The sequence below is a fragment of the Heloderma suspectum genome, chromosome 13 (genome assembly GCF_057233095.1).
Source record: "Heloderma suspectum isolate Gila_16-S chromosome 13, 16-S_ref, whole genome shotgun sequence".
Lineage (NCBI taxonomy): Eukaryota > Metazoa > Chordata > Lepidosauria > Squamata > Helodermatidae > Heloderma > Heloderma suspectum.
In genome coordinates this window covers 27,171,230-27,192,305 of record NC_139470.1, presented here as the reverse complement: position 1 = coordinate 27,192,305, position 21,076 = coordinate 27,171,230, and the positions used below count along the sequence as shown (strand labels likewise).

The following is a 21,076-nucleotide window of genomic DNA, read 5'->3' as shown; positions in this document are numbered from 1 at the left end:
GACTTTAAGAGCTGCTTGATGCGCAGAAATTAGCAGCTGATTGTGTTCAGAGCTTCACAGATTGATTTCTGCAGATCAGACAGTGGCTGAAGGCTCAGGAAGAGCCTGGGTGTTTTTTTCTTTTCTCTCCAGTTGGCATCCCTAATCCCAGCATCATTTGTAAGATCTCCCATGCCCCAACTCCTTTGGATAAAGCTCTGCTTCATTGGCGCCCTTAAAAGATGGCCACCCCAGGCAAACGGTTGGGTTGACCGTGCAGTCGGGCTGGTCCTGTATCCAGCCTGGATGTGCCTTTGGGGAAACTCCCTGGAACGAAGGTTGCACCGTTTTCCTTGACACATGCTCTGCACCTTTGACGACTGCATGGCAGGCAGGAATCCCACAGCGTTTCTCATCTCTTATGAGGGGCAAAAACGACAGCTATTGAATTTGTGCCTGACATGACACTGTTTCAAGTCACAGAGCGTGCTATGAAAAAAAGAGGGTGACCCCAGCTCTGAGGCAGATGTTCCTTGTGCCCAGAGGAAGAATCCATGTTGCGTGAGGGCCTGTCGGAGGCTTGTTATGTTATGTGAAACCTGCCCCAACCCCCCATGGACTCTGAGCAGTGGAGGCTGGTGGCTCCGGCATCGGCAGGGCGGTGAATCCCGGAGCGGCCCACTGGCCCACTGACATTGGAGCCACCAGCCTCCGCTGATTCTGAACTGCCAGAAAAGCCAAGGGCAAAGGGATTTAAAAAATGATGTTAAATGCAATAGAAGAACTCTGGGAGTTCTTTTATTGCATTAAACATCCTTTTTTCTACCCCCTTGCCCTTGGTTTTTCTGGCCGTTCCTGTGGGCATTTCCCTGTCTTGTTGGCTTTGGATTCCACTAACCCTGAGGCTGCCATCTTCTGATTCCATTGAAGCCACAAAAGCAGGCTGTGGGCCAGAGGTTATGGCCCACTGATCTTTCAAGCCGTGGTTCTTCTAAAGGGCTATTTCTGTGATCAGAGAGACCCACATGGCTGATTGCCCCATACCTCAGGGGTTTGCTCATCTGCTCATACAGGATCGTGGCTGGGGGGAGGGCGTGGCTCCGGGGCAGAGCGTATGCTTTGCATGCGGAAGGTCCTGGGTTCAATCTTCGGCATCTCCTCAAATGCAGAAGGCAGCTCCGTGTGTCCATGTGAGCTGCCGCAGCTGCCGTTCAGGACACAAGAGCCAACGGGAGTGCAGACTGGGATGTATGGAGAGCTGGTGGGCAGGAGAGGAAGCTGCGCGGTGAGACAGAACGGGCGACGACAGCGGGCCACAGGGCCACAGTCGGACCTCAAGGGGGCTCTTTTTACCTGTTGCAGGTGCTTGGCAAGGAAATGACTGACAGATTCTGCCTCCCTGGGCATCCCGCCACTTTTCGGGGACGAGGCACCCCTGTTGGCGGCATCTCCCTGCCATGCGTCTCTTGAAGCCGTAGTCAGGGGCAAGCCACACCTGCCGAGCTTCTCCCTCCTACCCACCTCTTAAAAGCGCAGACAGGCTGAACCCACAGGACATCTGTGCGTCGCGATGCTCTTAAAGGCGGGGCCGGCCCTCGGCAGCATCCAGCCTGCTTGGAGCTGCAGTGCTGTGGGCGCTTCCTTGAGAGGAAGCTTGGATGAATGTCCTGGGGCTTGCATCTGAGTACGCACATAGGATTCGCAGGGTGAGCCAGAAAGGGCGGTCCTGCAGCACTCTCTAGGCTCCAAGGAAGCAAAGGACGTACTTTGCGTGCAGCAGCTCTGCGGGGAGCTACTTTAAAGTGGGGCACAGAGAATAAACGTCCTAGAGGTGGGGTGAATCAGTTGGGTAGTCCTGTCTGAGGATTGTCTGTCTGTCTCTTCTCAAACCCACTCTCCCATTCTGGCACCTAGCACTTCTGCGTCGTATCTTTCCCTCCAGGGGAAGGACACATCCTCCCCCCTCCCCCGGTCAATGTGATAGTGATTTTGCATGTGACGCAGGAAAGGTGTGCTTTCCTCTAGTGAGAATGTAAAACTCACATTGGTGAGGAAATGCTTTTCGCTGAACAGACAGTTCTTTTCTGCCATCTCTTCTGCAATAGCAGCTTTCAGGCCAGGCAGAAATAACAGCAGGAGGAAGGCTATAAGGGGGAAGAAGGCAGATAAGCATATTCTAAGGCCCAGTTCCTCACTCAGGTGGTCAACCTGTACCTGGACTCTACCATTTCACTGTGTAATTGCAGGATCACATAATGCAGCTTTCCCTAACCTGGCACCCTCCAGATGCGTTGGGCTACACTCCTATAAGCCCCATGCTAGCTGGAGGGTTCTGGAGGGTGCCACATCGGAGGGTGCCACCTTGGAGAAGGATGGCATAATGAAATGCTCATCCAGACCAAAAAAATAAAATAATAATCACTGCACATAGAAAACTAGAGTATCAGCGAGGCTAGGCTAGAACTCTTCTCTTTGACATGCTTGCTTTCTATGTGGAGGGAATATTTTGTAGGGAGGAACATTCCATCATGCTAGCTTCCACCCATAATCTGATGTGGTATGGCCTAGAGAGAGGTTTACCATGTGCGGGTCAAACTAGACATTGATTCAGCAGGGTCATTATTAGGATCTCCTGCTTGTCTCACAAAAATGAACTGCTGTGGAGGAAGGGGCAAATTACATAGGAACCATGGTGCCGTGGAATGAGAGAGGGTTAACTCTTCCTCCTGCACCTGTTTCTCAATTAAAATTGTCCCCCCGCCGCAGAAACAGCTGCGCCTTGCAGAGTAAACACTGCATGTATCATCTGGGTTCCTATATGTCCCCTCCCCGCAAATATCAGTTTTCGAGTGGGGGAAGAATGTTATCAGTAAAACACTACCTACCTTCCCTAGTGCTGTGGTCCTGATCCAGTTTGGGGACCCCTGTGGCAACTGCTATTTTTTAAGAAAATTGTGATCTTAATTATGGTTGTCCTGGATCCCATCTAGTTGTACCCTCTGTGTGAGAACTCAGCCCAAAAGGTGGGTGGAGATCTTTTGAGAGCAATTCCAGTACTTGACAAAGAAATGCACGCTTTTCTCTCTGGAGGGGTGGAAGCTCTGGTTAAAACAGCAGCAACAACAACCACCACAGTTCTGCAAGTTTTCAGAGTGCCTCCAGGAGAATGGGAGAAAGTAAAAGATGGCTAGTGCCCATAACCTCACCAACTCACTTCCTTTCTCCCCTCACCCCCTGCCAATTCTTGAAGCCGGTTTGGAACATTTTAAAAATGTTTGTGGGACTTTGGGGGGTAAAGGAAAGGGTGAATGGCAAAACAAATAAATGCAGGTGTTGCTGGTTTTGTTTTTTTTTAATGAAGAGGTGGACAGTCTGCCAGACTCCTAAGGCTGAGTCTGAGGACTGAAATGGGGGTTTGAGGCTGCTATGCCTGTCTGCCATGTGAACTGTATTTCCAGTCTCACACAGTCATTCTGGGTGCTTTTAAATTCTGAAATTTCTTTTCACCCAAAGGTGCTTCCTTGTATCCTGTCTGAAGGCAATCATATCAGACCCCTCAGTATCAGGCAATTGACCCTATAGTTAATTTCTGAAAAGAGCGGCGCTGGGTCTCACCCTGGCCCTTAATTTTAGGTATCTCGTGCGGAGAATAAACTGTGGCTAAACAGGGCATTAAACAGTTACAACCCTAAGGTTGCAATCCTATGGGAGTAAGTACCAAGTGGAAATATGCACACTTCTGAGGTAAGAGGCATAGGATTGTATTTTACTGTTACTTTAACTTTGGTCAAGGTCTCTGACTGTGGCAGGGGAGGGGAGGGTTAAATGGAGGAGAAATCAGGAGAGGGCCTGTCCCTGCTGTTAGCTTGTTTAAAAATCCTGACCTGCTCTCAAGTGGCACATTCCCCTGTCATGTATAATTTGGCCCTAAAATGGGGTTTGCCACCTGCAGTTTTTTTCTGAGTACTTTTATTTAATAAATAAGCAACATTTTTTAAAAACATCAGCTGCCCAGTATGTTTTCAATCCGTTGAAAGGACTTCTAAAGTGCACAATCCTATGCACGGTTAGAAAAAAGGCCCGCAATGTTTAGAAAAAAGGCCTACACTTCCCAGCACGCCCCAGCATGGCTGAGGCATGATGGGAGTTATAGGCTTTTTTTCTGTCTAAACACGTATAGGATTGTGACTTAGTGGATTTAATCTAACCACTGAATTGACTGCACATCACAGCCTTGCTTTGGGAGGTAAATGCCGCATCCCATCACGGGTTAGAGAGATGACTAGAACGCAAGTGCGCCCTAACTGGATGCCCTCTAGGTGTGTTGGACTACAGTCCCCATCGTCCCCAGCCAGAATGCCCAATTCTTGGGGAGAGCTGTAACTCCTGTGTCAGGTCACCCCTCCCGTGTGGTGCCCATTTTAAAAACATGTCTGCTGTGGCACTCAATAGCTGGCCACACTGAGGCTCTGGACATCGGCACTTTGGCAAGGAATCCCAGAAGGCACCCTTGCTTTGGATCCAGGATAGTGCTTTCTGTGGCAGGAGTGCAAGGTGCTGGCCCCACCATCCCACCCTCTTCCTCGTGTGTGCATTTGGCTGGCTGGCGGGTGAGTGACTGTCAGGAGCGCCCTAGCGGCCTCTTTCAGTACACTCCAATAGCCAACTCAAGACACAGACGAAAGGATTCTTTTCAAGGCTTTAATCCTTTTACAACTTAATGACTCTTTCAGATGCTAATCACCAGCGACTAAGCAAGGAACAGCAGAGTAGCCTATGCTCCAGGTTAGGCAGTTGGTCCCGTTTTGAAGGAGAATCGCAGGAAGACCCTGAATTTATGGGCTAGGGAGAGATCCTCCCTCTTTCCCTTGGGTCCTCGGGACGCGACCGTTGCTTGCGCACCAAACGGGCGCTATGCCTCCTTTCTGTGCCCTCCATCGCTCGTCGCTCCCTGCGTCGAGTATCTAGCAAGCCCTGTTCCCGCACTTTCTCACTGCTGGAATCACTATCTATCTCAGGAATGCCGGCAGGAGGAATCTCTGCCAGCTGCTGTGCCTGTGAGGGATGAGCTGGCTCCTCTCCCATGGATTGCTGATCCTCCTCAGAATCAGAACTGCTCTGGGGTTCTATCGCCTCAGTTTCCACCCTGACAGTGGCTGATGCAGCTGTGGGTATCTGGTGATTCCACCCCTCTCTCCCTGTCTGTGCAACCCGTGGCGGCACTGCATTGCTGCCTGCTGCCGACCCCATGCATGCGCCCAAACATCCTCGCACCTGCATGCCGTCTTACCAATCACTTGGGAATGGAGCCATGGGTCATGTCTTTTCCTCCCCCCCTCGGGCTGCCACGCTCGGGGCTCTGTGCCATCAATATGGCCCTCTGTGGAGTTGCAACTGGAGGACCAGGCAGGACTTTTCATGGGGCTGAATTTGGTCCCAGGGCTCCCAGCTTCTGATGCCTAATCTCTTCTAACCCCCCCCCCCCGCTACCCAATTTTCCCATTATGGGTCATATCGCTATTTCATTTTCAGGACTGTGTGTGTGTTTTAAAAGAGTATTCAATTAAAATTCTGCACGGAGAAAAGCAAAATTCTGAGATCTACATAAATGAAGCAGACTGAGCAACACTGGCACATTTTCTCTTACTTTTCTGTTATGCTCAAAATCCTACAAGCTAGGCTTCAGCAGTGTGTGAACCGAGAACTACCGGAAGTACAAGCTGGGTTTCGAAGAGGCCGAGGAACTAGAGATCAAATCGCCAACATTCGCTGGATCATGAAGAAAGCAAGAGAATTCCAGAAAAACGTCTATTTCTGCTTCATTGACTACGCTAAAGCCTTTGATTGTGTGGATCACAACAAACTGTGGCAAATTCTTAAAGTGATGGGAGTACCAGACCACCTTACCTGTCTCCTGAGAAACCTGTACGAGGGTCAAGAAGCAACAGTCAGAACCAGACATGGAACAACCGAGTGGTTCAAAATTGGGAAAGGAGTACGACAAGGCTGCATATTGTCACCCTGCTTATTTAACTTATATGCAGAGTACATCATGAGAAATGCCGGGTTGGATGAATCACAGGTCGGAATTAAGATTGCCGGGAGAATTATCAACAACCTCCGATATGCAGATGATACCACCCTAATGGCAGAAAGCGAAGAGGATCTCAAGAGCCTCTTGTTGAGGGTGAAAGAGGAGAGTGCAAAAGCTGGTTTGAAACTCAACATTAAAAATATGAAGATCATGGCATTTGGCCCCTTCACTTCCTGGCATATAGAAGGGGAAGAAATGGAAGCAGTGACAGATTTTATTTTCTTGGGCTCCAAGTTCACCGCAGACGGTGACTGTAGCCATGAAATTAAAAGACGCTTGCTCCTTGGGAGGAAAGTTATGGCAAACCTAGACAGCATTGTAAGAAGCAGAGACATCACCTTGCCGACAAAGGTCCGTCTAATCAAAGCTATGGTTTTCCCAGTAGCAACGTATGGCTGTGAGAGCTGGACTATAAGGAAGGCTGAGCGCCGAAGAATTGATGCTTTCGAACTGTGGTGCTGGAGAAGACTCTTACAAGTCCCCTGGACTGCAAGGAGGTCAAATCAGTCCATCCTAAAGGAAATCAACCCTGACTGCTCATTGGAAGGACAGATACTGAAGCTGAAGCTCAAATACTTTGGCCACCTAATGCGAAAAGAAAAGTCACTGGAAAAGACCCTGATGCTGGGAAAGATTGAAGGCAAAACGAGAAGGGGACGGCAGAGGATGAGATGGCTAGATAGCATCACCAATGCAATGAATATGGACTTGAGCACACTCCGGGAGAGAGCGCAGGACAGGAAGGCCTGGCGTGCTATGGTCCATGGGGTCACGAAGAGTCGGACACGACTGAACAACAACAAAAATTTATTCTACCTCTGCTGGAAGCATGGAACAATGGAAATCATCTTCAGCAACTCCTCTGGTTGCTGAGTTTTGCACACATTCCTAAGGAATTCAAGCATGTCTTTGCAACCATAAGGGCAAGCAACTTGTGTTTTAAAATGAAAGCGGAGATTCTCAGGAGGTCCGCTTCTGCACCCAATACCTCATTATTATGTGCTCCCTCGGTGTGGAATCACAAACTACCCACAGTCCAATTGTCATTGCTTCAGGATCAGAAAACCAGAAGGGGTCAAGTGTAGCCTTTTCCCTGATATCCTAATCTTCTGTGTAGTTGGTGTGTATATAGGAACATTTCATGATGTAAGTCTCCACTTCCAGGTTGAAATGGTACAGCCCAAACACAGGTTTGCCACCTCAGATAAATAATATGCTTCTGTTCCACCTCACTGACTTGGTTTTTCTCTGCTCCTTCCATCCCTGTGGACCTGGTGTCTTCAAGGGGCATCTTTGGGCAGCTGCCAAGAGTCTGCCATTGCTGCCCTGAGCTGCTTTTCCCGTGCTCAGATGAGAACTGAGCCCCTTTTCCCGTGCTCAGGTGACCTGAGCTCCTTTTCCTGTGCTGAGAGGAATCATGCCCTGCCAAAAGAGCACTCACACCTGCCAGATAATAGACTGAAATTTTGCCCATCGGTGACATGGTCTTTAGGTTCTTTTTATGGGGGAGCAGGGCGGGGTACAAAAGTGGCAGAGGGGGGTTGCTGCAACTTTAGGCCATGGTGAGCAGTGGCATAGCGGAGGCAGGGCTGGCAGGGTCGAAGCCCTGGGACTATTTGATTAGCAGGGATGATGTCATTCCTATCCCTTTCAGACTTCCCATTCCCTCTGAAAATAGCTGCTCCTGGAGAACAGATGAGGCACTGGAGGAGTGCAAATATTGTCCCTATTTTCAAAAAGGAAGATCTGGGGAATTATAGACCAGGCAGCCTGACATCAGTACCTGGGAAGATTCTAGAGCAGGTTATAAAGTGCTTGATCTGTAGGCACCTTGACAGTGATCACTAATGCAGTGATCACTGAAAGCCAGCATGGATTTGTCAAGAACAAGTCTTGTCTGGCTAATCCTATTTCATTTCTTGATTGGGTAACTTCCTGAGTAGGTTGTCTTGACCTCAGTAAGGCATTTGACAAGGTGCCCTATGGTATTCCAATTAGCAAGCTAGTTAAGTGTGGGCTGGGTGGCATTACTGCTGGGTGGATCCACAGATGGCTGAAGAACTGTACTGAAAGAGAGCTTGTGAATGGTTCATCAGACTGGAGGGAGGTATCGAGTGGGGCACCACAGGGCCTGGTCCTGGGCCCTGTACACTTCAACATTTTTATTAAGGACTTGGAGGACGAGGTGGGGACAGGAGGGGGAACGTTTATCGAATTTGTAGATGACACAAAATTGGGTGGGATCGCTAATACCTTAGAACAGGGGTCCCCAACCCCCCGGTACCAGTCCGTGGCCTGTTAGGAACCAGGCCGTACAGCAGGAGATGAGCGTAGGGGCATGCGAAACACCCTTACCTTGGGTCCACAAGGGTCCGCGCGGGGGGGGAGGCGATCCATCACTCCCCCCCGGAACCCTCGCCAGCCCTGGCCGGCTCCGCCCGCTGGGACGCAAATGGTGTCTGCATAGTGGATGCCATTTGAGTCCCTGTTCTTCAAGTAATAGGCTACGTAAATCTTTACATAGCCTATTACTGCAAAGTAATAAATCATCCCGAAACCATACCCCCCCGGTCCGTGGAAAAATTGTCTTCCACGAAACTGGTCCCTGGTGCCAAAAAGGTTGGGGACCGCTGCCTTAGAAGACAGAAACAAAATTCAAAATAATCTTGATAGTTTAGAAGGCTGGGCAGAAAATAACAGAATTAAATTTAACAGAGACAAGTGTAAAGTTCTTCATTTAGGAAAGAGAAATGAAATGTACAGGTATAAGATGGGGATACCTGGTTTGACAATAGTACATGTGAAAAGAATCTTGGAGTAGTAGTTGATCACAAACTGAATATGAGTCAGCGGCTGCAGAAAAGGCAAATGCAGTTTTAGGTTTCATCACCAGGAGTTTAGTTTCTAAATCATGGGAAGTAATAGTTCCACTCTACTCTGCACTGGTCAGACCTCATCTTGAGAACAGTATTCAGTTGTGGACACCACACTTTAAGAAAAATTCAGACAAATTAGAATGAGTTCAAAGAAGAGCAACAAATATGATCAGGGCACTAGAAAGTAAGTCCTATGAGAAAACTTTGAAGGAACTGGGCATGTTTAACTTTGAGAAGACTGAAGAGAAATACGATAGCACTTTTCAAGTACTTAAATGGTTGTCACACGGAAGAGGGCTGCAGCCTGTTCTCTGTCATCCGGGACTGTAGGACATGAAATAACTAAGTTAGAGGAAGTAGATTTCAGCATAACAGCAGGAAAAGCTTCTTAATGGTCAGAACAGTCTGACAATGGAACGAGCTGCCCAGGGATGTGGTGGTCTCTGTCGCTGGAGGTATTCAAGCGGACTGGAGAGTCATCTGTCAGGAATGCTTTAAACTGGGTTCCTGCTAAAAAAAATAATAATAAAGGCGTACGCAAATGGCAGCGGCCGGCCGTAGCCGCCGCCATTTGCGTACACTTTTTTTTTAATTTTTTAACCCAGACGTTTTAGGCTACATAAAAACTTACGTAGCCTATCACGTCTGTGTAAAAAAAACAACAACTGTAAATGGTGGTGGCGACGGCCGGTTGGAAGACCAGCCGGAGCCGCTGCCGGAGCCGCCGCCGCCGCCCATAAGATCCGCCCCAGGTAAGTCTCGTCCCGGGGGGATCCGCGGGGGGGTGGCAGGCCATTCCGCCACAGATTTCGGGGGGCCGAATGCACTGGCATTCGGCCTCCCCGAGATCCGTGGCAGAATTCTCTGCCATCCCTAGTTCCTGCACTGAGCAGGGGATTGGATTTGATGGCCCGAATAGCCCCTTCCAACTGTGTGATTCTAATCCTCATGGTAGCTGGGGGCGGGGATGGGAATGAATTTTCCAAGCAAAAACAATGAAAAGTATTTTGGGGCAGCTTGGTCTTGAATGGGCAATTAAGACCCACTAACTTTACAAAAGACCTATACAACCCCTCGAAAGATGACTCACTCTCCTTGCGGGAGGTGGCTGTGGGGACTGTCGTGATGAGCCTCCGCGCTTCAGAATTCGCCGCTACGCCATTGGCAGTGAGTGGGTCAGCCCTTCGCAGGCTGGAGCTTCTGTTTCTGTTGGGACCTTGGCCAATAGCGCAACCCCATTCTTGCTTGGGACAAAGCTCCATTGACATCTGAGCATGCCTAGGGGGACCATATGGCACACTCGTTGAGACCGTGTCAGCTGAAGCTTCCACAGGGGGAGAGTTTAAGGAAAGCGGTTATGTGCTGGAGATGAAGAGACAGGAGCTGGAGACGTTTTAAGCAGAGACTTGGGGGAAGGAGAGGAGAGGAAGACCATTGCGCACATTTCTTCTGCCTGATGGATCCATGGGACAAGAAGGATGGCTCTTCCCTCTGCAGTTCCGTCGTTTTTCACCTGTAACATAGATAGGGGCTCTGATGATGATGGTTGTAGAAATAAACATGGGAATGGTGTTGAGCCGCAGTAGAGCTTCAAGGGTATATGCAGCCTTCCCCCAACTGGGCCCTTCCAGATTCGTTGGACCACAAATCCCATCATCCCCAGCCAGCACACCAGTGGGCGTGCTGTTGGGGATGATGGGGATCATAGTCCAGCCCATCTGGAGGGCCCCAGTTGGGGGAAGGCTGGTTAGATGCACGGAGCCTCCTTAACTCTCTCCCCTGGTTCTTCTGCATGCTCTGCTTCTCTGCCCTTCCACCAGCCTCGAGATCTGCCTTGGCCTGAGATTTGGGTTGGCTGACCCCCTGGAATGGCTCTGACTTGCTCCTCAAACATTGCCTGCCTGCCTGCCTGTGTGAGGTCTTCATAACATGGAAGGACCATCCTTTCAACAGAGGTTGGGTACCCATCCGTCAGGGATGCTGTGATGGCAGATCCCTGAATTGGGTGAGGGGTGGACTAGATGACCTCCAAAGTCCCTTCAAACTCTATGGGTCCTTGAGAGGCGGCCAGTACCGAGCGCAGCAGCGATTGAAGGAATGAAGGGGACTTTGGCCCAGCATGCTTTTTCAGCGTAGCTCCCCGCTGCAGTACAAATTCTCTGTGAGCTGCACCACCTGAATGCCCCTGTCTGCTCGCCCCCAGGAGGGCTGTATATGCATGATATTTGCCCGATGCACTTCCTTGCAAAGATGGATTGCCCCTCCACACACCTTGCCCTCTTAATTGCATTTGCGCTCCTTTGCACACAGCCATGGAGGGGGGGGAATAAGCGGGGACAGGAGGGAGGGAAAGAAAGCCTGTCAAGGCCTCAGCCCCCCACTCTTTCCTCAGCCTCCTCCCTCCCGGGCGCCCCCGCGTGCGTGCGTCCCCTTCACGGCTGTGTCTGTCTCTTTCGTCCGCAGGGGGAGGGGTTGCACCAGCTTCGAGAGGCTTTGAAGATTTTAGCTGAGAGGGTTTTAATCTTGGAAACAATGATTGGGCTGCATGGTGAGTAGAGACAGACAGGAAGACGGCATCCCCCAGGCCAGGCGGGTTCAAGGAAGATGGGCGGGGCCACCACCGTGCAGGTTGCGCAAGGCCAGGTCAGGCGCAGCCTGCTGGACCTGTATGGCAGCCCGCTTCGGGGCTTCACATGTCTTCCCCCTGTTTGCGAAACCTTCCACTGCAAAAAGCAAGGGGTTGGTTGTCTCCCTGGCGGGCCACCATACAGGGCTGCTGGCTTTGCGGGGTTTGGCTTGGTGGGTCGCACAGACGGCTCGGGAAAGCGTGGAAGGTGGATGTGTCAGCCGTGGCACTGTGGCCAGATAATCCAGCTGCATACATCCCTGACCTGGCGCCTGCCAGATGGGTTGGACTGCAAGTCCCATCATCCCCAGCTGGGAATGATGGGACTTGCAGTCCAACCCATCTGGCGGGCACCAGGTCGGGGAAGGCTAGGCACTGATGACATCAGAAACCAGTTCCCTGCTGCTGTCACTGTGGAAACAGAGCCTTCCAACACCCACCAACCTCTGCCAGGCTGTGTGGACGGGAGCGTTCACCTGCGCCTTTTCTGCACCCCGAAATCTGCTGGGCTGGCTCACATAAAAAGCGGCAGGAACGGGCTGAGCTGGGCTGGGCCGGTGCGACTAAACCGCCCGGTGAGTCAGATTTTCCTCCCCGTGGGTTTTCCCAATGGCCACTCCATCGAAAATGCCACCCTGTCAAAATGTCCCACGGCATTTCCCAGTTTTGTTTTTTGATGGTCAGGCGATCAAAAGTGGCACCTTTCAGCTACAAGGTCGCTTTTTTTGGTTCGACTTGGCATCAGAAGCCACAAGATACGGGTGGCTTCGTCTTCCCCCTAATTCAGCCTTATTTGCGGGGTGGTGGTTTTTTGGGTGAAACCTGATGCCTAGTGTGGGCAAAAAAGGGGGTGCACGGCTTCATTTGCCAGTTCTGCACATATGCAGGTCTCCGAACATGCCCAGCAGCATTAGACTGGGAGAGCGGGGCCTGGTGGCTTTGGGCCGGCCTCTGGTGGCAGCAGGAAGGAACAGTGTTTGGTTTGCACTCTTTTAAACAGAATTCAGGCTCTTAACACAGCAACCTTAGGTACGTTTATGCAGAAGTAAGTCCCATCAGGTTCTGTCGGGTTTACTCGCAGGTAAGTGTGCAGAGGATTACAGTCGGAATGCTAATAACAACAACCCTGGATTGATATAGCCAATAGTTTAATAGCATCGTCATTTTATGATGGCTGCTCTTGTCTGCCTAAAATGCCCAGTGATGTCAACCTTCTTTTCCTTATTCCTTTCCCGACCTGGACTGCAATTCCAAACGCCATTGGGGATGGTGGGGGCTGTAGTCCAAAACATTATTCCATGTTTACCCCCTTCTTTTCCCAAGGAGCTTTTAGCAGTGCATGCTACAGGTGAAGATCTAGAAAGGGGGGCAGCAGGGCTGTCTCCAGGATTTTTTGGGGGGAGAGGGGGAGCTCTTGGTAAAGGTATCCCTTAACTTGAGAAGAGATGGGTGTGCAAATTTAGGCTCTGGTTCTGTGCATGGCCTTCAGCTTTCCGGGCCAGGGCTGGACAGACTTCAGGCTTGCAGGATCTACTTTGCTTTTTACTAGAACCCCCGAGATCCACTGACCAGAGCTTGGTGCAAAAGACGTACACTTGCAATTCAAGGATTCTGTGCTCCAGAGCATGTTTTGAGAACTGAATGGAGCTCTTAGTCCTTCCACACAAAAATCCACTCCTGGTCCCTCGTCGCCCCCCCCGCCCCCAGCTTTCTTCATTTCAGTGGTATAATTTAGGGCGTGGGAGAATCATTTTCTTGTTGCTATTGAAGAATTGGCTGTCAGGAACCCTTGCCGATCTACTGCAAATTACCCAGGGATCTACCAGTAGGTCCCAGTCTACCTTCCGCCCATCTGTGTTGTGGGGTTCTCCATGCAAAGTGAGAACCAGGGCAGGGAGATCTTGTCAGGGCAGTGCTGGTCTTGGAGCCCTGGGAAATGCTGCCCCGTGCCACCCTTCGGAGCCAGCCTGCTGTGGAAATCACGATGTGCCTGAGTGATTGGTTCCCTGGATCAGGTCTGATGAGTGTGTGCGCACACATCTCACGCATGCACGCACGCACATTCACACACTGTAAAAGGGTTGTTTGTTTGGTTCATGGGACTGAGCCAGGCTGGAAACTGCATAAGAAACATAAGACACACACCTGCCCAGCATTCTCTTTCCAGGAAGGGCGAAGAAACTCCCAAGCAGGACGTGAAATGGTGGGCCTTCCCTCCTGGCTTGCCCCCGACATCTGGTATTCTACCCCTGAGCGCAGAGGCTTTATTTCACTGTGATAAACCTGTCATCTGTGAATCTGCCTAGTCCTTTCAGAAAGCCATTTGGGTTACCAGACATCGCCACAACCAGGCATTAAATCCCATAAGTTAATTATGGCCAACCCTCCACTGCCTACACTAGCTTTCCCCAACCTGGCGCCCCCCAGATGTGTTGGACTACAACTCCCAGCATGCCCCAGACAGCCATGGGAGTTGTAGTGCGACACATCTGGAGGGTGCCCAGAGGGAGAAAGGGCTCACCTACACTGATGCCTTGTGGGATGACAAGTCTCAGATCATCACAGCCTAGTGCCGCTTCTGCTTGTTTGCCAGAACTTTGGGCTGCCCTTTGGTGAGCGATTCTAGCTTGCCTTTGCATGATCTTTGTTCAAGCGGGGCGGGGGGTGGGGAATCTTGCCATGAGCTGAGAGATTCCCTGGGGTTCTTCCGCGGTTGCTTGTTCTTATGGACGGTGGAAGGGTAGCAGAGAGCGATGTCAGAAACCCCCCTCAGAGGCCACTGTGTCCAGTTTCTCACCTTCCAAGCCCCCCAGAACCTCCCCCCCCAGGAGCCCTGATTCCCCCCCTCTTTCCTGTTCCCATATTGAGGGTGAATGAATTTGCACTCTGCTCTTCTCAATCTCCACTAGGCCATTAGCTTACAAAGCTTCCTAGAGCAGCAGGCCCAGCTGGAGCTCCTGGCTAGGAGGGTCACCTTGCTGGAAGCTATCATCTGGCCAGGTAACAAAACATGAGGCTTCATCTCTCCTCCTCCTCCTCTCTATCCTTCCTCAGCATGATGCATTTGCTGGTGTTGACGACGAGAAGATCCCCCTTGTGGCCATGGGCTTTCTCTCCCCTCCAGCCCCACGTCCCGCCCCACACTTTGCATGCCAAGTCCACAGTGGCCAGTGTTTCCTGTGTGTTCTTAGCATCCCCTGCCCCCCCTCTGGAGACAGCATCCCCTTTGGAGAGTCTAGCATGGTTTGGCCTTTCCTGGCCCGTGACTGGCCTGGGGGGGGGGGGGCGAGCCTAAAGAGGGAGGGGAAATCCTCTGACCTCAGAACCGGAGAGGGGAAAGGACTTGCCTGCTTCCCTGCCCTGCAGCATGAATGCAAAGGCAAGCACTCCGCTTCCATCGTGGCTCCGATGTCAGTGGGGCGGTGGATCCGCTTTGGGTTTGTCAGAACCAGTCAGAACTTTAAAGGAGCTCTCCAAGGTAATTCACAACATGGGCTGCTCCACACCTCGGAGAGCGCCTTTAGAGTTCTGACTGAAACCCGGAGCGGATGGACTGCTCCGACATCAGAGCCACCAGCCTCCATTGATGAAGGCTGCAGATTTGTAAGGAATCTGCTTTATTTTCTTTATTTACAGCCATTTTATCCTGCTTTTCGGCCAAAAAAGGCCCTTAGAGCAGCTTGCACAGATTAATAATAAGACCTAGGCTTACTAACTAAAAGATACAACACAAAAGGAAAAGGGATGGAGGGGGGGAGCGAAACTTGGGCACCAGTTCTTAGTTTCAAATAGGGATGGGCGGATTCCCTACCTTTCGTTCCTTTGGGAATCCACCCGGGGGGGAGGCGATCCGTTCCTCCCCCCAGAATCCTCCAGAGCCGGCTCCTCTTGGCGGCGATTCCGCAGAGCCGCACACCGGCTCCGTATTGCTGGCGATATGGAGTCGGTGTACGGCTCCGTGGAATTGTCGCGGAGAGGAGTTGGCTCCGGAGGATTCTGCGGGGAGGTGGAGGTAAGTCATCCAGTCCACTGCGGGCCCCGGAGGCTGGATTCTTTTGAATCCCGTCTCATTTGGGTCCGCAGCAGAATTCTCCGCCATCCCTAGTTTCAGAGCTCTTATAGGTGTTCTTTCCGGCAGTGGAGGGCAAAAGAAGCTCCCTGGCCCTGTTCCTCCGTGGGCCGATGGATAGGGCGAGGTTGGCCTCCCCCGTGCTGTCCTCAGCCCCACCACCACAGGGATCTGCCTTTCCAAGGCAAGTCTGCACATGCTCAAGGGCACCCCCCACAAGCTGGCTTGCATGCACAGCGGAAATGTAGCTTGAGTCCGTTGGGAGATGGTTGGGTTCACCAGAAGATATCATAGGGGGTGGGTAGAGAGGGGGATGCATCGATGGCACTCCTGGCTCCCACCTTTTGAGGGTCCTTAGGCAAGACCTCCTCAAGGGGCCCCCTCCCTCCGTGGCTTCCCTTCTCACCGCCATGGTCACCAGCAGCTCCTCCTCTTTCCCATCCTTGCTCCCACTTGCTTGCTTGACAGGCAGAGAGCCAGGGGGCAAGCGGGCCGTGGCATCTCCTGCTCCTTCTCACCACCTCCATCGTCTGGGCCAGAGCAAGAGGCAGGTGAACAAGCAGGGTGCAGCAGTGAAGAGGAGGAAGTCCAGGGGGCTCTTGTCAGTGGGCCCCTGCAGGCGTGTGGGCCCTGGGCAGGTGCCCGACCAGGTCTACCCACGATGCCGGCCCTGCATCGATGAGCCTTCCAGGGAGAATTGGAGTGAGAGGCTCACCTGGTTCTAGAGAGGAGCACAAAAGCTGCTTTGCAGGAGCAAGACCCAGGCCCGTCTCTCCAGCATTTTGATCCCAGCAGCAGCCAGCAGGACACAATGGCCATTCCCCGGTTCCTCGTTCCTAGTGGCTGACGTTCGGAGATAGACGGCCTCCATCCATGGAGGTTCTGTTGAGCTGTTATTGCTCCAGTAGCTATCATTAGACTGTCCCAGCCTTCTGCAACCTGATGCCTCCCAGATGTGTGGGGCCATCCAACCTCCCATCCAACACATCTGGAGGGCACCAGGTTTGGGGGAGGGGCTGCCCTGCTCCCATCCAGAATTGCAGTCTGGATAAATAATGCAACTTACATACCTTACTGTTGAACGTCATAGAATTTGGAGTCAGGTCACTTCTAATACAGGGGGAGGCACGGGCTCTTCAGAATCCCTCAGCAGCATCCTTCACTCGTTCAGGCCTCCTTGAGCTTCTAAAATGTCACCAGAACCCACCTATCAAAGTCCATGCTTACCTCTGAAGCCATAAGGACTAGAAACTCAATCCTTTTATTTAAACACACACACAAATGAAAACCACGTTTCTTGGGTTGTGAAATTCTATGGCAGGTAGAAGGGAGCCTGGGTCTGACACTGCTTTTCCCTCCTCCGTTGATAGAACCAGAACCTGGATCTGGCCTTGGCCCTGTCTCCACAAGTACACCCAGCTACGATCGTGGCAAGCGTGACGAGAGCCTGGCGGCCTACCGGATGATCTCCCACCACCTCTCCCAGAGGAGCGAGGACAAGAGGAAGTGACGAGGGACGTGCGCAGAGGCTTCCCTTGGGGCGGTAGCCAACCCTCTTCCCGCTTTGGACTGTCCACGTGGAGAAGCGGTGGAGAGGTGTGTCACTCAAGTGCTGGGGAGGGGGAGGGGGGCGCTTGCTTGCTAACAGCCCTGCTTTGTATTTATTTGCTCCTTTTGCGCAAGGGGTCTGTAACTGATGCTGTTGTGTCTGTGTCTGCGTGTCTGGCCCGTTCATGCCTTTACCTGATGCCACAACCAGGCTGGGGGGCACTGCTTTTCTTTTGTGGTTGCCTGATTGTCCTGAAGGGGGCACTCTTCATCCCATGGTGCTATTTGACAGGGATATGTCCCTCCCACTCCCTTCAGGGGCCTGTAGCTTGCTGATGCTTTTGCAGGGGGCGGAGGGACCGCTTGGGACAGTGGCCGTCCCTTGAAACAACAGCGGCTCTATATTGTATCCTCTTGCCCAGTGCTTTGGGAATTGATCCTCTTCCTACTGAATTGCTCCTCTTTCTTCATAGCCTGGGCCAGGGCAGCAGTGTGGGGGAGAGGAACGTAGCCATTCCAGATGACTGTTTCAGCAGTGGGGAAACGCACAGTCGCAGGAGCGAGCATGAATTGTGGAGAGTCCTCTGCCGCTTGTCACAATATTCCCTTGCTGGGAAAAGACAACTTCCCACCCTATATCCCGGTAGTGTTTCATAAGAGCTCTGCTGGACCAGGCCAAAGGCCTCTGTAGTCCAGCATCCTGTTTCCCACTGTGGCCAACCAGATGCCTATGACAAGCCCACAAGCAGGACATCAGAGCCATCGTGCAACCCATATTTAGAGGAATGGCACCTTGGATCCTGGACTTCGCATCTTTCCATGTTAATCCGTTGCAGCAAAAACAGCAAAGAGTCTTGTGACACCTCAAAGGCTACATTCATGTGCCCTAAGCTTTGATAGCCCACTTCATCACTTTGCATGAAGTGTCATCCTGGGTTGCCAGGTGTATATATACCTTTTCCTCTGCTCATTTTAGTTGCCCTGTTCTACTCCTTTCCCAGCTCTACAATGCCCCTTCAGAGATGTAGCAACCAGAACTGTGCACGGTATTCCAAGTGTGGTCATGCACCACAGATTTGCATAAAGCCATTATGATACTGGCAGTATTATTTTCGAACCCTTTCCTAATGATCCCTACCATAGAACTGACCTTTTCACAGCTGCCGTGCACTGCATTGCCAATTTGATCCAGCTCTCAGCCATGACTCCTGGATCCCTTCTCTTTCGTTGTTGCTGGAATGCCACGAGCATCGTTGTAGGCACCTATTGGTCAGTGCCAAAGACATCACTATCAGTAACACACACTCTTGCCACCCCCAGTGTGGCGTGAGACTTTTTGTATTTTGCTGCCTGAAGCAAGGCACCACATGGCATCTCCCTTTGCTCCTCCTCCAGTGCTGGGGCCAACACCTTAAAAAGTTTCACTGCACCATTCAGACATCAGTTCCTGCTTTCATCTGTTCCCCTAAACTTTGCCATCTGAACCAGCCTGCCTCACCTTGCTGGCCGTGGTGGGACTGGCTCTGTCACCCACAACCCCAGCTTTTAATCTATTTTTCTGATTTTAGGAGGCTGAGAATTCCCCCACTAACTCCCATGTGTGTTTTTAATTTGCGGGGAGACTGGAGAAGCTGACAGGCATTGCTAGCTCCTCCTACCCAGCACTGAACTACCATTTTGAGAATTTCTCTTCTCTTCTTCTCCCCTGCTTAAAAAAAGAAGACATTTTAGGCTGTGCACTCGCCCTCTCCACTGCGGTTGTGCTCATTGACCCTGTCTGAAGTTCTGAAAAAGACAAGTTGGAGAGATGACCACACCCTCTGCTCACAGCAAGGTGACCTTGACTCCATCCCTCTCCTTGGTAGGGATAGGGCTAATCTGGTGCGACTATAGCATTAATGCTCCCCACACACAAAAAATCTAGAAAGCGGCTTCTTCACTTGTGCTGCATTGCTCAGAAGAAACAAAAAGGATTTTTTCCTCTAAGGTCTTGCAGTACTTGCTTTGCATGCAAAAAGTCCCAGATTTAATTCTCAGAACTTCTAGGTAGAGCTGGGAAAGACTCCCCCTCCCCCGGATCTGAAATCCTGGAGAGCGGCTTCCAGTTGGTACAAGTTAGACATTGCTGAGCTCTGCGCATCGGTGGTCTGACTCTATATACAGCGGCTACCTTTGTTCCTAGCAGCAGAAAGAATGACGCTTTCCCCCATTTCCCCCTGGTAGCACAAAGAACTACAAAGCACTCTGCCCCATGCCATGTTCAGTCTGGTCCGTTCCAGATAGCTCTAACTTAGGGGTTGGGTATGCACTTGTTTTGCAGAGAAAAAGAGAAAAGCTTGCGTCCGTCCCGTGATGGGCTGAGGAGGGAGGCAGGAACTCGAAGCACCTGCCAGGACCCACGCCCCAGCAGGGCTCACTGACCAGCATCCCCAGGAGTTGCTCCATCATGGCAACCTGCTTGTTCACCCGCCACTCACGCTGCCCAGACAGTGGTGGTGGTGGTGAGGAAGAGCAGGAGATGCCGCGCACTGACTCCTCGCTGGCTGGCTTTCTGCCTGTCCAACAGGAAGCGGTAGCAGTGATGAGAAAGTGTGAGGACCGGGAGTAGCTGGTGACGGTGGTGGTGAGAAAGCGAGGGAGGGGGCCCATTGAGGGTGCCTTGCCCAAAGCCCATCCATAGCCTGGAGCTTGCGCTGCGAACGTAGATGGTACTATGCTGCATGATCTTCACGACAGCCCTGTGAGATAGGTGGGGTGGAAAGGGAGGGACTTGCCCAAGGGATTTGAACACAGGGCTCCCCCAACAGGGTCCAGGGCCAGCACTTCATTTGCGCTGGCCCTCCTGTGGGAGCCCACTGAAATGCTTGAGGCCTGCTAGGCTGCTGCCGGGGCACAGGTCAACACAGACCGGCACAGGCCACGAAGAACGCTGTGCTGGCGTCCCAAACCCACCACCTATCGGAAACGGTGCTTCCGTGGTCTCTGTGCTCATGGTTGATCCATGGGTGTGAGAAAGCCAAGGCATCGATAATGGAGGGGACAAAAGTGCCGCCTCTCCACACCTTTGGGGGGCACCAGCTCTCTTGATGTAGCCCTTCGAAAGGAGGACCAGAGATTTTTTTTTTAAAGCCGAGATTCTCAGCATTCGGTGCCACTTGTCAGATGCGGGAAGGCGGCAGGGGAATCCCCTATATGCACAGGGCCAGATTCAGAGGCAGGTGAACTAGGCAAGTGCTTGGGGGGCCAGCCTCAGTCACAGGCCAGCCACCCAACTAGCCCCTTGATGGCTGAAACAAACCGCCCCCTTCACGTGCAAAGCTGGGAACACTGCCGTGCATGGCTAGGGTTGTGCTAACAGTCAGCGGTCGTTTTAACTCCGTGGGGAAACGTACAACATCCATGCCTGTATGGCGAAGGCTGTGTGTGAGGGCTGTGATTGGATCCATGGGCGCAAAGTGTATCTTTTAATGCAATGGGGTATTTTATTGCTGTGAGCCACTTTGGGAGGGCTTCTGCCCTGAAAGGTAGCCGAGACATTTTTTTAAAGAATTAAAGTAATAGGGTGAAATCACGGGTGCGAGTTATGGGCTACAAACGCAGCAACAACAGAAGTCAAAAACCATGCGACTGGAGGAGGGGGGCACCATTTGAGTGAGGCCCAGCGGCCCTGCATGCGTGGGAGGCCACTGGTCGGTCTGCACTGTCGTGCGTGGCTGAAGCAGATCAGCCAGGGAGCGGAGAGGAAGTGGGCTGCCCTTGTACGATATACTCTGGGATTTTTGCTGATAACAGTGACCGGCTCCAATAAAGCTTCACCGACCACAAGTCTCTGTTTTAATCGAAGGGGAACACAACCTGGTTCTATCTCTAAGCCTCAGCTAGGC

At 51.8% G+C, this 21,076-nt stretch overlaps 1 protein-coding gene across 3 annotated transcripts in view; it reads left to right on the top strand.

Annotated features, from left to right (window-relative positions):
* Positions 1-21,017, top strand: part of EMID1 (EMI domain containing 1) — a 115,199-nt gene extending 94,182 nt beyond the window's left edge. For 2 of the 3 annotated variants that reach the window (XM_084819425.1, XM_084819423.1), the window contains 2 exons: positions 14,485-14,575; positions 17,015-21,017. In XM_084819425.1, the coding sequence (XP_084675551.1) occupies positions 14,485-14,575; positions 17,015-17,154 (231 nt within the window). In that variant the 3' untranslated portion in view covers positions 17,155-21,017. Of the gene's footprint in view, positions 1-11,412; positions 11,498-14,484; positions 14,576-17,014 lie in introns of all 3 variants that reach the window. The other variant, XM_084819424.1, reaches the window with a different exon arrangement.
* Positions 21,018-21,076: the final 59 nt, after the last annotated feature.